Source organism: Citrus sinensis, chromosome 4 (genome assembly GCF_022201045.2).
Source record: "Citrus sinensis cultivar Valencia sweet orange chromosome 4, DVS_A1.0, whole genome shotgun sequence".
NCBI classification, from domain to species: domain Eukaryota; kingdom Viridiplantae; phylum Streptophyta; class Magnoliopsida; order Sapindales; family Rutaceae; genus Citrus; species Citrus sinensis.
In genome coordinates, this window is record NC_068559.1 from 10,345,827 (window position 1) to 10,361,371 (window position 15,545).

Genomic DNA, 15,545 nt, shown 5'->3' on the forward strand with positions numbered 1-15,545 from the left:
CAGTTGAAAGATTTGAAATACTTAGACTTAAGCATGAATAATTTTAAAGGCTTCAAAGTTCCAGAATTCATTGGATCACTAAAGGAACTGAGATACCTCAATCTGTCAGGCTCATTTTTCAGTGGGACTATTCCACAAAGTCTTGGAAACCTCACGAATTTGCTTTATCTTGATCTCAATAATTTTCTTGATCAATCCAATCAAATAGGCCTTGGATGGCTTTCTGGTCTTCCTTCCTTGAAATATCTTAACTTGGGAGGGGCAGATCTTAGCAAGGATGCAGCATATTGGCTTGAAAGTATTCGTATGCTTCGTTCTCTTGTTGAGTTGCGCTTGCCCAATTGTAATTGAGCGATGCTTTGGTGTTTTAAAAGCGCGATTTTTAATTTTGAGGGACATGCATAATTATAGTTTACGTAACAACGTCTAATTTCAATTATATATTACGCTTTGTATAATTTTATTCGATGAGAAAATGCAAGTGATAGGTTATTTGGGGACTTTGATGTGCAAGATTTGGTTACCAACGATGAATGAGACACTAGTAGGCCACTTACTAATATTGATTTATCTCCAGCAAGTGTCGCAGAGATGAATGCTACAAGAGATGGAATTGCAGCTTTTATGTGGCATGATTACATACGTAACGCATAATGTGTATCATGTAATTTTTTTATAATTATTTTGTTTAAATCATGTGTTGTAATATATATCTTAATTATATGGTGTAAAAACAATGACAATGTCAATTTTTTTTAATTAATGTTAATTCTTAAACTTTATTATCATGTAATTTTTTAATATTAAATTTGGTTAAATTATTTTGTTGTATTTGTGTGTATTAGCTAAATAATTATTTTTTGACTATAAATATAATGTAAATGATTAGTAAAAACTGTTTTTGAAAAAAATATTACCAAATGTATATTCTCTGTTTTTATCATTTTCAACTGTGTTTACCAAACGCATATTACTATTTTTAATTTTAAAATATAGGATACAGAAAATGATACCAGACGCATATTTAAATTCAAAATACAGCAACTGCAAAACACCATTTTCATTTTCGTTTTTATTCTCTGAAAATACAGATTCAAAAATAATATCAAACAGGCCCTTATGTTCCAGTTTAATATATTCTAATTAAAAAAACGGAATAATTTAATTTGAAACCGAGCCGAAAAGTTTGGTTCGGTTTTTGGTTCAAAAATGGTACTTTTGTAATTTTAAATACACACAGAGGTTTACACAAAACACATTTTCAAATCCTAATTTCTAGTTCTTACCCAACAATCTGCCGAATTGCTGCCCCTGTCAATGACAAAGCCTGTGTTCGCTGCCGCTTCCTTCTGTGTTCGCTGCCGCTGCCGATTCCTTCTGTCTTTGCTTCCTTCTGGCTTCACGATCTAGCAGCCATCGTTGCTGCCGCTGGCGATTCCTTCTGTCTTTGCTTCTTTCTGGCTCTGTTGTGGTCACTGCTGCTGCCGCTTCCTTCAAGGTTGTTGACTCTGTTGTGGTCACTGGTCACTGGTCCAGAGTTCTCTTAGCCCCTCACTGCTTTTTGCAGCTTGCGGGTACTTTAATTTGGTTTCATTTCGTTATTTTAATTTGAATGCATTCTATTAATAGATCAAAATCACCCTGCAATATGATTTTTTTATTTTTGTTTTTATACACACTCATTTTTGCCCATAACTGTTTGCAACGTAATTATGCATGGAATTTATATATATATACTGAAAATTTTTTATGTTTAGTTTTTCTTCACAGGTAACTGAGTGTGTGTGATTGTGTTCTGTGTTCTGTGTTCTGTGCATTTAATAAAAATGGTGAAATATATGTATTTGTTGTTGCAGAGAGCAGATTGCCCAGCTTTAATTGCTGAACCGTGACTCCGATTGGTTACTGTACCATTCTGTACCATTAAGCAGATCCGTTGCCATGCCATTAAGCAGAACCGTTACTGAACCGAAATCGTGGGTTCCAGTTCCATTATTATTTCCTTTTAAGTGTTACTCGGTTTTAAAAATTTTCAAACTGAACTGAACCGCAAACTTCTGTACATACTGAACTGAGCCGACACCCACCCCTGGAGGTGTAGTTCTCAAATTTGTTTACTGTGTTGATTAAGTCCGATTGTTTGGTGGATATGGGTAATCATCTTTTGCATGCCAATTTTGAGTAAAACTTATTGTCAAATTCGAACCCTACAGCTGTAGTTCTCAAATTTGTTCACTGTGTTGATTTTTTTTTTTCAATTTCTCTATTTAAATTTACTGATTTGATAATCACATGCATGTTGCCATATTGCTCACTGTCTTCAAATTGGAGATTTCTCATGGCTTTGCAAAAGATTGCTTCTTTGTATCTGGGGTTTTCTTAGCTTCAAGTTATTGTTGATTGCTGTTGCAGTTAGCATTTAAAAGATGGATCTTTATCTTGGCAATGCATTAACCATAATCCAGGTCGTCTTGATTTTATTTTCAAGGCAGTGGAGTTGTTAATTTTAATTTTTATGTCTTGACTGGAAAGATGGCAATGGCTGAAAGCTGACCGCTTATGGAATAGCGTAGTGGGTTTTAAACTATTTTGAATTCAATCTATAAATGAAATTATTAATTTTCACTTTTATGTTCTCATTTCTAATTGAAGGAATGACGTGAATTCCTTTACATGTTCTAAATGTAGGGTATTAAAAACCTTTGTTGCGAGCTGTTGGATCTGAAGAATGCTGTGGAAAACTTTTGTGGTGATGTGCACAGAGTATTTGGCTTTCTTCAGGTAATAAACTATTAGTCTCACCCTCAAAGTTTTAGTTTTACTTTAAAGTTTTGCTTTTCAAAATCGAGCAATGATATTGAAACCACAAATAACCATCGTCCTTGCTGGAATCCTAGGAGTGGAAAATGGGGTAGGCCAAGTTGGGCCAAGCTAGGCCAAGGTTAGGCCCTTAAAGCTTGGCCCAACTTGGGCAAGCCGTGCTTGAGGCTGCTGTTGGCCTATGTCAGGCCACCAAAGTGTGCCCTAGATTTTTGAAATTTGAGGGAAAACAATCTTTCATTTTTTAGTTGATTATAGACTACCTAATTTTTAATTCCACCATTCCATTTTTTCAAAGCCTTATAAGTTGCTTATTTGAAGATTGAATTCATGAACCTTTTATGTATGCGAGTATTCTTCAATTTAAGGAAATGTAAAGGATCTTGATAACTTGTACTGATTGATCATCAATTAATCATACACAATTCAGAGGAAGGAGGAATAATGCTTTAATCCACTTGTGGATTTAGTACTAACAATCAATACATTTATGGCATGCGAGGCGGTATGGTTCCTTCAGAAAACGAAGCCTCATTTGCAGCAAAACCCCAAGCGAAAAATTTAAAAAAGAAAAAAAGAAAATGTCACAAAGAAAACAAACCCTCTTCGTATTATCTCGTGGGTGCCACGACACCGTTTTTCGCTGCCCTGTTTGCCAATGACGGTTAGTTGCTGGCGCTTAAATTTTTTGTACTAGACTTCAACGGCTACTTTTCCTAGATAAACTTAATTATGACGCAACAAAATAACTAGTTTTCTAAACACTAAATTCAAATTAAAGACATCATCCAACAATTATTTATTTCCCGCGCACGCATCAAACGACTTTATCTATAATTGCCCCAGCATAACATATGATGCTTTCACGCATGCACACACACAATCGCAACACTATTTGATTAGCAAGCAATTGATAGAGTTTCCAAATCCTACGTTTTTCAGTTTCCAAATTATTCTTTCATTCATCAATCAAAACCTACCCACCAAAAATCTTCTTAAACCCATTTGATTCAGTCTCGATTTCTGATTTCGTCGATTGCTTTTTATTTCTTATAATACCAACACAATGCCTCCTCACGTTGGATTAAGATTTTATCCAATAGAACAGGAACTTCTAGAGTTCTATCTCCTTCACAAAATTACTCAAAATCCTAATCTCTACCGAGTCGGCGATGAAATTCTTGTGAAAGACTGCGATCGCTATGGCCCCCAGGAGTTTGACTTTATTTAGGATTTGTACGGAGGAGACCAATTAATGGCGGGTCAAGCACTCTACTTCTTTACTCAATTAAAGAAGGCGTCTCCTAAGGGTTCGAGATTCAACAGAAAGATTGGCATCGGTGCTTGGCAGGGTGAGGACAGAGCCAAGCCTGTTCTCGCTGTTGGCTCTGAAGATCAAATTGTAGGGTTCAAGAAAAGGTTTAGGTATGAAAGTCGAAAAAACCTAGAATAGAATGAGAGGTGGAAGATGCATGAATTAACCATTAATCCAGCCTTGTTGGGTGATCAATACTCGCATAAAGCACTTGATTTTGTTCTCTGCCGCGTCAAAAAGAATGAATCGGAAAATCACTCGGAGAAAGCCAATTTGGGCGGGAAGCCGAGGAAGTCGAAACAAGTCGGCCAGAAGAATGGCTTTGGAAAGAAATCTTCTGGTTCCAAGAGAAAGCCGAAAGTAGTAGTGACCTCCAGCAATCACATTGATAGTTTTGTTAGAACAAAGCCACTCACCATGCTCGAGTAGCAGTCTGAACACAGTGGAGCACCAAGGGGAGATCATACACTCAGTGCCTGAATATTCGACTCTCTTTGACGTTGAAGGATATATGGCCAGTCTTGTCCAAATCTTGGAAGAGGATCAGCATGATGAGGGCAATTAAAATGGTCAATAGAGGGTTGAAGTAGAGGCAGTTTGTATTCAACAGAACCGAGCAAATGACATCCAATGCTCTAGTAACAACAATGTGCAGATTGTGGAATTTGAAAGGGAGATGTTGTACTTATTGTGTGAAGTTTCTGAAACATTTGATGTGGAAAGGTGTTTGTCCAGTTTGGATCAGATCGTAGAGAGTGAGTGGACTGAGGGTCATGGTGTTGCGATAGTTCAGAACAAGCAGCAAGAGGCTGTTGATGAAGAGGCACTTTTGGCTCAACAAAACGATCTAATTGAGTTGTCGTGCCTCGATAATATCTTGGAAATTGTGGAATCCAAAGTGGAGATTGATTCTTTACCTGACAGACTTGTTTTTGATGTGCAAAAGTTTTTGTCTGAACTCGATCAAACTGCTGACCTTGGGATGAAGGTGGAAAACTGCAAGCTGTGGCATGGGAAGAGGAGATGGGGCTGCTGCTTGTAGAGTTTCTAGCGAGGGTCAATTAAGTGCTTAATTGAGTAATGTAATTGCAAGCAACGCACTAGAAATGAGTGGAAAATTCTGATCTCTCTCTTGCTCTCTCTGCTTTGTCTTATGATTTTATGAAAACAATACTTGGATTGCTTGTCTATGTAATGTAAATAGTTCGTTTCTTTTTCAACGCACCAGAAGAAGTAGAGTGCTTGACCTGCCATTAATTGGTCTTCTCCTTACAAATCCCAAATCAAGTTCGGCTCCTGTGGGCCATAGAGATCGCAATCTTTAATAGGAATATCATCACCGGCTTAGTAGAGATTAGTGTTTTGAGTAATTTTGTGAAGGAAATAGAACTCCAACAGTTCCTGTTCTGTTGGATAAAATCTTAATCCAATGTGAGAAGGCATTGTGTTGGTGTTCTGGGGAGCAAAAAACGATTGACGAAATCAGAAATCGAGACTAAATTGTATGGGTTTAAGAAGATTTTTTGTGGGTAGGTTTTGATTGATGAATGAGGGAAGAATTTGGAAATTCTCTCTGTTGCTTGCTAATCAAGTAGTGTTGCGATTGTGTTGTGTACGTGAAAGCGCCGTATGTTATGTTAGGGCAATTATTTATATAGTCGTTTGATGCATGCACAAGAAATAAATAGCCGTTGTACGATGTCTCTAATTTGAATTTAGTATTTAGGAAACAGGGTATTTTGTTGCATCATAATTAAACTTATCCGGGAAAAGTAGTCGTTGAAGTCTGGTGCGTAAAATCTAAGCGTTAGCAATTAACTGTCATTGGCAAATAGGGCAGCGAGAAACGGCGTCGTGACACCCACGAGATAATATGAAGAGGGTTTGTTTTCTTTGGGACATTTTCTTTTTAAATTTTTCACTGTAAATGGGGCTTCATTTTCTGTATACCGCCTCTCATTTTATCTTAATATAAGAAAGGAATTTTAAAAAATATATCCTCTCTGATGCTACTAGAAAAAGTCATGGACATGTATCACTGTAGCAAGAAATAAAATTAAAAAGAAAATGCAGAAACTTAAGAACTAAAATTAAAAAAAAAGAAAAGAAAAAAATTAACCATGATCACATAGGGTAACATGTTAACACCAACACGAATAGGTATATGACCAAACATTTTAAGCAACCATTGAATGAAGAAAGAAAGCATAGGAACTTACCAGAACAGTAACTGGTGGTGAAGATTAGAGACAGCGACGTGATAGAGTAGTGATTGTCGCGAAACAACAGCAAGTGAGCATTGAACCAAAAGTGGTCATCATTCGCATGTGCAGTATGCGGGTTAGGGTTTCAAATTTCGAGGGGTTTTGCCATATAGGGTTGGGAAGACGGGTACCTGCGCGAGTTGAAGTGCTGGAGAGAAAGAGAGATAAGAATGATTTTATGATATCTAATTTTAATGATTTTTTAAATATATTTTTCTGTACTTTTAAAATATAAAAGTCAATATTGTTGAAAAATTGAATGGAAAGTATATAGAACATGCAAATGAATAAAGTAAAAAAATTAATACTAAAGGAGCTAAGGGCTATTTAAGATTACTTTTGAGAGGTTTAAAATGATTTTGAAAAGTTAAAAATTAATTTTGATACTTGATAAATTTATTATTACCAATTATATTAAAATAGCATACACTGCTCAAAAAGTTTTCAGACACGAAAATTAACTTTTAATTTTTTAAAATTATTTTGCAAGCTTATCAAAAGTAATATCAAATGGCCCTTGGCTCTTTTAGTGTTAATTTTTATATTATTCACTTGCTTGTTTTATATACTTTCCATTCAATTTCTTAACAATGTTCACTTTTATATTTTAAAAGTACGGAAAAAATATATAAAAAATCATTAAAATTAAACACCTTAAATTATTCTCACCTCTCTTTCTCTCTAGCACTCCAACCTGCGCAGGTCTCGCTTTCCTCAACCCAAAATGGCAAACCCCCCAAAATTTGAAACCCTAACTCACTTATCGCACACCAGAATGGCGATTGCTTTTGTTTCTGTGCTCGTTTGTTGTTGTTTCGTGGCAACCACTGCTCCGTAACGCTGCTGTCTCTACTCTCCACTGCTTGTTGCTATTTCGGTAAGTTTCTGTGCTCTATTTCTTTATTTAATGGATACCTAAAATGTTTAATCATATGCTTATTTGTGTTGGTGTTAATAAGTTACCATATATGATCATTTTTTTTTCCCTTTTGGATTTTAGTTCTTAGTTTCTATTTTTTTAATTTTTTTTTTTTATAGTTGTACATGTCCATGATTTTTTCAAGAAGGATTGGAGAGGATTTATTTTTAAAAATTCATTTTCTTATTTTTTATTTTCTTGTTTTAGGGTTAAAATTCCTTTTTTTATTTACGTATCAATTGAATCTTAAGATAAGCAACTTGAAAGACTTGAAAAAAATGGAATTATGGAATTAAAAATTAGGTAGTCTATAATCAATTTAAAAAATGAAAGATTTTTCCCCTCAAATTAAAAAAATCCAGGGCGTGCTTTAGTGGCTTGACACAGGCTAATGGTGGCCTCAAACATGATTTGCCCAAGCTGGGTTAGGGTTTGAGGGCTTGGCTTGGGCCCAACCCATTTTCCACTCCTCAGATTCAAGTAAGGACGATGGATATTTGCAATCTCAATATCATTGCCCTGTTTGGTGTAACTTTTCAACTTTTTTTTTGAATATGTAATTTTTCAATTAATACTTCATTTCTCAATCATTTTCTTTGTTATCTCTATCGGCTCGATCTTAAGTATTAAGTCTTCTATTACAACAAAATATTTATTCAAGTTTTAATCAATTTTTGTTTTCTATATCAGATATTGTATGGAATCTCAACATGTTCGACTTTGTATTTATTATAAAGTGGCAATCTTGTTGATGTTCTTTTCTGCCATTGGCGTTCAGGTTGGTTTGGGTTGTTATATTCTTTAATTTGACGAATTCATAAACTAATTACTTTTGTTCCAGTGGAGAGATTCTAGAATACCTCTGTTGTATTACACTTACTTAAGTTGTCTTAAAGTATGTATGACATGTGCATTTGTTTTAAAAACTCATCATGTAATTGATATTTAATACAATAGAGGTATTTTAGAATCTTTCTTGCCAGTGGATGTGTGTGCTAATGTTGTTAAGTTATTGCGTTTTTCTTTCTCTTCCACCAACCAAGAAAACCCTTCTTTGGGGTTTGCTTTGTACTTGAGTTGCTCTTATTTTGCCCGCTTTTATTTTTTGTACTTATTAAAACAATTGGGAATAGAGATTTCTCTTTGTTTCTGTAGTGACGGTATGATATCCAGAAGTGTTGGTTGATCATTGGTTGGTATGGAGAGAGGATGTTGGTGGTATTCACTGAGCCAAGCTAATTTTCAGTGGTCAATAATGGTCCCTGACAGCCACATATTACTTGCATGGTTGTGGACATCTAGGAAGTTGTCCTGTTACTATAATTGCTATTGCTTGATGACATACTGGCTAAAAAAACAAGTTTGCTGTTCTTGAGATTGAGACTATTAATATGTGGAGTATCTTTTTGCACCTCCTTCAGTATGTGCTCAGTGTAATATGGACAACTTTGTTGATTATGTTCTTCTAAAAAACATGTTATTGTTGTAATGTTATCGTATTTGTTAAGATGATTGCTATTACAGTATTGAAGAAATTGTAGATGCCCCTTATGTTAAATGTGTATAGATCACCATCACTCTGTCAAGGGTTGCCCCCCAAAAAAAAAAAAAAAATACTGATTACAGAAATAAGGACATAGCATAAAAATATTACAAGATCCCAGATCAGGATAATTTGGTCAGTTTTCTGACTTAATCTCTTATATTTTCAGGTGGGAAGATGCGAGGCAAATTCTGATGTCAACTACAATATCAAGGCTTTTTCAAGTTCCAAGAAATATCTGATGACTTCGTATTTTGGAAAATATGAAAAATTGCGTGATTCAAATTTCGAAGAATTCATTGCAAATGAATTGCGTACTAGCTTCTGCGAAGTTCTACCAGATAATACAAGTTCTGTTATAAGACGATCAGTTCTGCTGCGCCATTTGATTGGTGAAGGTTCTCATCGGAATCTATTATCATCTATGAGATTTTATGTTGACCCAAAGTCCTTATCTCGACCGCCCTTTCACAAGTGTGAGCTCATAGTCATTGAAAGACTGCCCTCAGGAATCTTTGCCGATCCATTTGAGCTGCAACATCTTCACCAGCGTGGTGGTAAACTACATTGATATTTTGTGATAAAATTTTTGAAACTGCTCAAAAGCATGCTTATTGTTTTGCTTACCTTTGTGATGTTAATCATTCCATGCCTGTTTTTCTGTAGTTTTAACAGATGTAGCTGTTTTCGGAGATACAAACTTGGAATTACCTTCATTTCGTTCCAACCGGTCTGCTGTTGAAATTCACATGAATGTTGGTTCCAATAGACTTTTGAGTCAAAAGGATGGACTGGAAATTAAAGTACAGCTTCCACTACATGCACGTTATCAGGTGAGCAAAAAGGAGATCAGGAAATGGATAACAGAATTTGGAACTGTTCACTTTAATTGCAATGTCTCTTTCTTGTGGACTTCAAAAAAAAATATATAAAAAGATATAAAATAATACATCAGGCATTCTTTTAAAAAAGTTTGCGTTGAAAGTTTTAGTTCTTACTATTAATTCTTTCAGCTCTCTTTCTAGACTAGATATAATTGTATTTGATGCATGTTCAAATTAGTTTTCAACTGTTGTTAGTTATTGCGTCGTCCATTTAGAAATTATAGTTGTTATTATTTCTTTTTTTTGTGCAGAATTGTTTTCATTATTTTTAGGTGTTTTAATTTGAGGTTTATGCTTTGGTTGGATTTGAGGGATTAAATTGTATGTTGAAGTAAAGAGATTCAGTTGCTGAAAATCCATGAACAAAATTAATTCGCATTTCAAAAAGTAAATGAATGTGATCAAGTATTTTCAAGATTGTACTTTTAATTTGCATGTTTAGATTGCAGTTTATACTTAATTTTGTCCTCTTGTTATGCTTTTATATTAATAATATATCTTCAATTGTAGTTATTATGTTCCTCATTAGATGCTTCACGTTTACTAACAAAATTCTCGGAATTGTTGAAATGACTTTAAAGGATTTATACTGAAAAGTTGTAGGTAAATGATCTATGGAACACTAATATAATTTTTGACTTAGGTCTGTTGTAAATTTCTGGTTTTGCTCCTGGACATTACTATAACATAAACGTGCTGCAGAGAAATGTAATAATCACAATAATAGTCTGTTGCACTATGAAAAGTGAAAAACTAAGTTTGAATTGTTAGCAGTTTTCACCATCTTCTAATATAATCTTTATGAATGTAAAATTTTAAGTGTTTGCTGGTGTTTTACATTTTTTGTTTCTTTTCTTTCTTTTTCTCATTTTCCTTTTCTGTCTCAATTTACACATCTTCCTAAATATATCTACATTGACTCTGGCAGTAGTTGCCCTGCTCCTGTATTCCTCTTTCATACGTTGGCATGTCTCTCTCTCTTTTTTTTTTTTCCTCTCTTAACATTTCCATGTTCTTACCTTTATAATGTTCGAGTGAACTAGTTACCTAAGAATGGCTGAATTAGTACAATAGATAAAATAAGAAAATAAAAATGAATGGTCTATATGAGAGGCCTACAATTTCACCTAGAATGTCCAGCTTTTGTACCAGTTTGTTGTATATTTCGAAATATTTTTCCATTCTTGATTATTGACTAGTTGCCAAGTCCAGAAACAAAGCAAACTACAAATATTTTTATGAACTCTTCAACATCTATAAAGATATGCGGCAGTTTGATACTTGTGTGCCCCTCTTGTTTTCTTCCACACGTGAGACCTGATGTCTGATTCGACCCGTAGCTTTATCCTCATTAGTTTTGGCTTCTCTTAGATTAGTTTTAGCATTTCTTGGTGCTTCTCCTAGTTTCAGTTACCAGAACTCTTTCTTAGATTTCTTAAGAATGTCCTAGTCTGCGAGTGTAAAATAAAACAGGATAGTCATACATGCATAATGCGTTGTCAAGATTTAAGGAATTGATGCACTGATATGTGCAATAAGATGGTTGCTTTTATTGGAAATTGAAATAATCTAGATCACATTAAGGTAATCATCTGTTGTGTACTTGTGTTTATCATTAATGTGGAATGTTATTGACAACTTGAAAATAGTGGAGGATATATCAGAATTTCTGACCGAAATTTCACTATCATGCAGCCCTTGGATGAATCTGGCTATTCACAAGTAGAATTAGGTGATCCAGATTTATTCTTACGCTGCTGCATCGAAGGAAAGCTGCAGAATCAGAGCTGTTTATTCATCTCAACTTCTGAAAATGCGGAACGTAAAACTGGTCGTGCAGTGTGGAGAATACCTTCTGGGATTAAGAGTCATGGAGGGTTTGTTTCTGTTGTTACTTTTGTTTCAGCCTTCATATCAACCATTTTAATTGTCTTGACATCTTTTTTTTGTTCAGACTTCAAAACATGCAACAAATTAAAATGTTCCTAATTACTTACTGTAATAAATGTATTAGACTTTTTAACGTTTGTTAGATTATATCCATCCAGAAAACCAAGAGTTCCAGCTCCACCGTTGTATTTCGGTAAAAAATTTGGTTTCAGATCGGTTTGAGTTTTGCTTGCTTGCGTTCGGTATGAATCTTGTCTAACCAAAGAGGACCAAAGCCGGTAACTTGTCTAGTTCCCCAAATAAACAAAGTGCTCACGTGGTGTAACCAATTGGTGACATCTGTTTAGCAATGTTACAAGTTACTACCACAAATTTAGAAAAAACAAATTGTATAATGCTTAAACAGACAAAAATTTGAAAGCAAAAGGCGGATATCAAAAATCAAAATAACGAAAACAGAAAAAAGATTGGGTTTTATTTCATACTCTTGGAAAGTCAATCTGGTTTTATCCTATGATCATTATTTTTAAAACCACAATGATCACTGCAACTCTTTGTATTTTACACTTTAATACTAAATAGGTGCCTTGAATCTCATATCTAACTCTCACTTGTTCTCGGCATCCTTAGTTGCAAAATATAATTAGTAGCCAAATTGTCATATGCAAGTCCAAATGATTCTCAATGAATTATATTTTATATTTTTTCTTCTTTCAATTTATTTATTTTAATGTTATTTTTCAGATTATTATTTTTTTATAACAATTTGAAAAACAGATTTTGATTTTAGAATATAACCAACAATTGATAACACCCAAGAAACTAAAATATTATATAGCTGTACTAGAACGTCTTACACATGCTCCTCGGCAATGATTCTTCATGAAACAACATCGGCAAAGAGATTAGTATGAGATCACCCTTTTGTCGCAAGTGTATCTCATCCTAGCTTGCTCCCAAAGCAACTGAGGCCACAACACATGTAAGACAGCCAGATTTCACCTGATGATGTATCTTTCATATTTTCAAGTGTGTGATTATGTTGGAGGGGCAATTTCATAGAAAAGTGCAAAACAGTTTATTATAGCTGCATCTATGGAAGTTGAGTTTGTAGCATGCTTTGAGATTATTATTCACGAAGCATAGCTGCGAAACTTTATTTTACGCAGGTTTGATTGGAAATTCTAAATTGAGTTTATTAGACAAAAATAAACCAAAGATTAAAAAGTCATTTTTCTAAGTGTTTAGCTAAACATATTTTCAATCTCAATCTTATTCTCACAAGTCACAACAACCCTTCGCCTACCAGCATTGAACCACCAGCGACGTCATCTCGTCTCTTGCAAATAAATTTTTCATGTCTCCTCCCATCGATTTTGTCCCTCATTGAGAATCACGTGGAAAATCCACTGAGACTGTGCTGCCCTCGTTGAATTTCAAAACCCTAATTGAGAACCCTTCATTGGTTAAGCCCAATTGTTTGATTGACACAGGTAACTTTCTTTTGCATATTAGTTTTGAGTATAACTTCTTGTCAAATTCCAACCCTAGAGGTGTATTTCTCAAATTTGTTCATTACGTTGGAAATATTATTTTTTTTAATTTCTCTATTTAAACTTATTGATTTGTTGTAATTACCGAAGCCTATAACTATAACATGGCACACTGTCTTCAAAATTAGAGATTTCTTATGGCGTGAAACAATCAAACTTCAGCTCCAATCATAAGAACTAATTGCTACACAAAATAAAAGCATAAACGTTAGCAAATTATCACTTTAGAAACCATAAATACTCACATAATATGTAGGTAAATACCAGTTCATTGGCACTTTTTCCTTTATTGCCTGCGCAAGGAGAGTGAGTGTTGAGTATAGGAGAATGTGTATTTTTAAAGGGTAAAACTGTCATTTTATACTCCAAGTCTCACAAACATTTCTATTTTTGTGTTTAAATCCTCTAAACTTTTATTATGTGTGTTTTATTATAATAAAGTATTTTAGGTATTTCAGGGATTTTAGGCTTAATTTGGTAAATTTATTTTTTTTCTCTAATTTATGTGGTTGTTTTGACTCATTGTCAACAGACAATGTATCTTATTTAGATTTTGCACAGTATATCAACTCCCTATTGAAATATGTTACTGTCTGATAGAATGAGCACTTAGCACCATGTTTATTAAAGAGAAATTCCCCTCTAGTATTTTGTGGGTTGACTCAGTATCAACAGAAAGCGCATTTAAGTTATTTAGCGGACGATCTTGCCATGTTGTTGACAAAAAGATTATTATCGTCTGGCACAACGTGTACTTGACACCACACTTAGTAGTGAAAGATCATTACTCTCTAGCATACTAAGCGCTTGATAACATATTTATTAGAGTGAGGATTATGAGGAGTGGAAATACCCCCTAATGAATTAATTGGAACTAAAAGGAAATATTTAGCTCATAGTGAAATGTTGAGTACGAATTCAGAGACTTAAGCGCTTCATTGCATAGTTTTCGTCTATGATTCATTCCCGCCTTTTTATTTTAAATCTTAAGATAAAAAAATTCACTTCTAACTAACTCGCATACACATTTAAAAAATTAACCCTATACATAATTAAATTTACTTTCTCATGGGATTGCATTCGTCACCACAAATCTATACTACAATAGATTCATACGCTTGCGAGTACAATAAAATTTTCACAACAGTGAGGTGATACATTTCTATGGGAGTAACCTAAACGTGATCAAATTGATTAAGAGATGTAATATAGGACATATAATGTGACATGAATCAATATTAGAACCTCATATGTTTTCACTTTGATCTATCCCAGCAAAAAGGTCGATGAAGAATGCTGATTTACAAATTCATTATAAATAGAGACAGTGACTTCATTAAAGACAATAAACAATAATTTTGAGTAATAATTCATAAAAATTATTTAAAGCTAATTTAATATGAAAGTAAAAAAATTTAATAGATAATCCCACAAATAAAAAATTTAATAGATAATTCCACAAATACCTTTCCTAAGCATATCGATCTAAAGTATAGAGTAATAGGATCATTAGCTAGAAACAGACTAGCTTTATACTTGAGATTTGTTCCCAAAGACACTTGATCGTATGGTGAAAATTGATACCGTCCTGGCCTACGATTCCTATTTGGTGGAGTTGGCAATACACTTACATTAGAGGATGTTTGAGGCTCTTGCCTAAAGTCAACTAGTTCGACTATATCCTATAGAAAAGAAATTTAAATTTAAAATCCTTTATCATTGAATTATCATAGAAATGAAATTTATAATATGAAATCCACAAACTCTACCTCATCTTGGAGAACATGTTGTTGGATGGGGATATAACCTCCTACAAAGTGGGAAGGGTCTCTAAGAATTTCACCTACTACTTCACTAGTCCCAGTTAGGCCATCGATTTATTAAGATTCAATCTGCGCTCCATAGAACCCTCGTCACTGACCAGAAATGTTTTATATTTCCCATTAGTAGTTGGCTAGGTTTTTTTGAGTGGACATATAGGTTTTATAATTTTGAAGGTTACAAATGGTGATGGATCAAATGGTTGATCTAATGGTGCACTACAGGGATGGCAATTGATCGAATCTTACCCAAAATCCATCTGATTCAAGTCCAATCAGATTCGATTTTGGTTGATTTAAAATGATTTAGATTGGATTTGGATATCGATGTGTGGATTTAAGATGGATTTAGAGTAGGTCCAGATCTATCTTAATATCTAGATCCAGGTCTATAATCACCTATCCTTTTATTTTATTTTAATTTGTTTTAGAAATTTCTTAACAATTGTATAATTATAAATGATAATAAATTTCGTGCATAACATAGTGTTATCTACCATGTATTTAAAAATCTTAAAACTTAAATATTAGTTTTGT

General features: G+C 34.0%; 1 protein-coding gene across 1 annotated transcript; it reads left to right on the forward strand.

Moving 5' to 3' along the window:
- The first annotated feature begins 1,322 nt into the window (after positions 1-1,322).
- LOC102610194 (uncharacterized) lies at positions 1,323-11,850 on the forward strand. The gene is made up of 5 exons (XM_025101332.2): positions 1,323-1,498; positions 2,689-2,781; positions 9,031-9,418; positions 9,528-9,694; positions 11,441-11,850. Exons 3-5 carry the CDS (start codon positions 9,103-9,105, stop codon positions 11,732-11,734), a joined length of 777 nt encoding a protein of 258 aa, XP_024957100.1. The 5' UTR covers positions 1,323-1,498; positions 2,689-2,781; positions 9,031-9,102; the 3' UTR covers positions 11,735-11,850.
- The last annotated feature ends 3,695 nt before the right edge of the window (positions 11,851-15,545 follow it).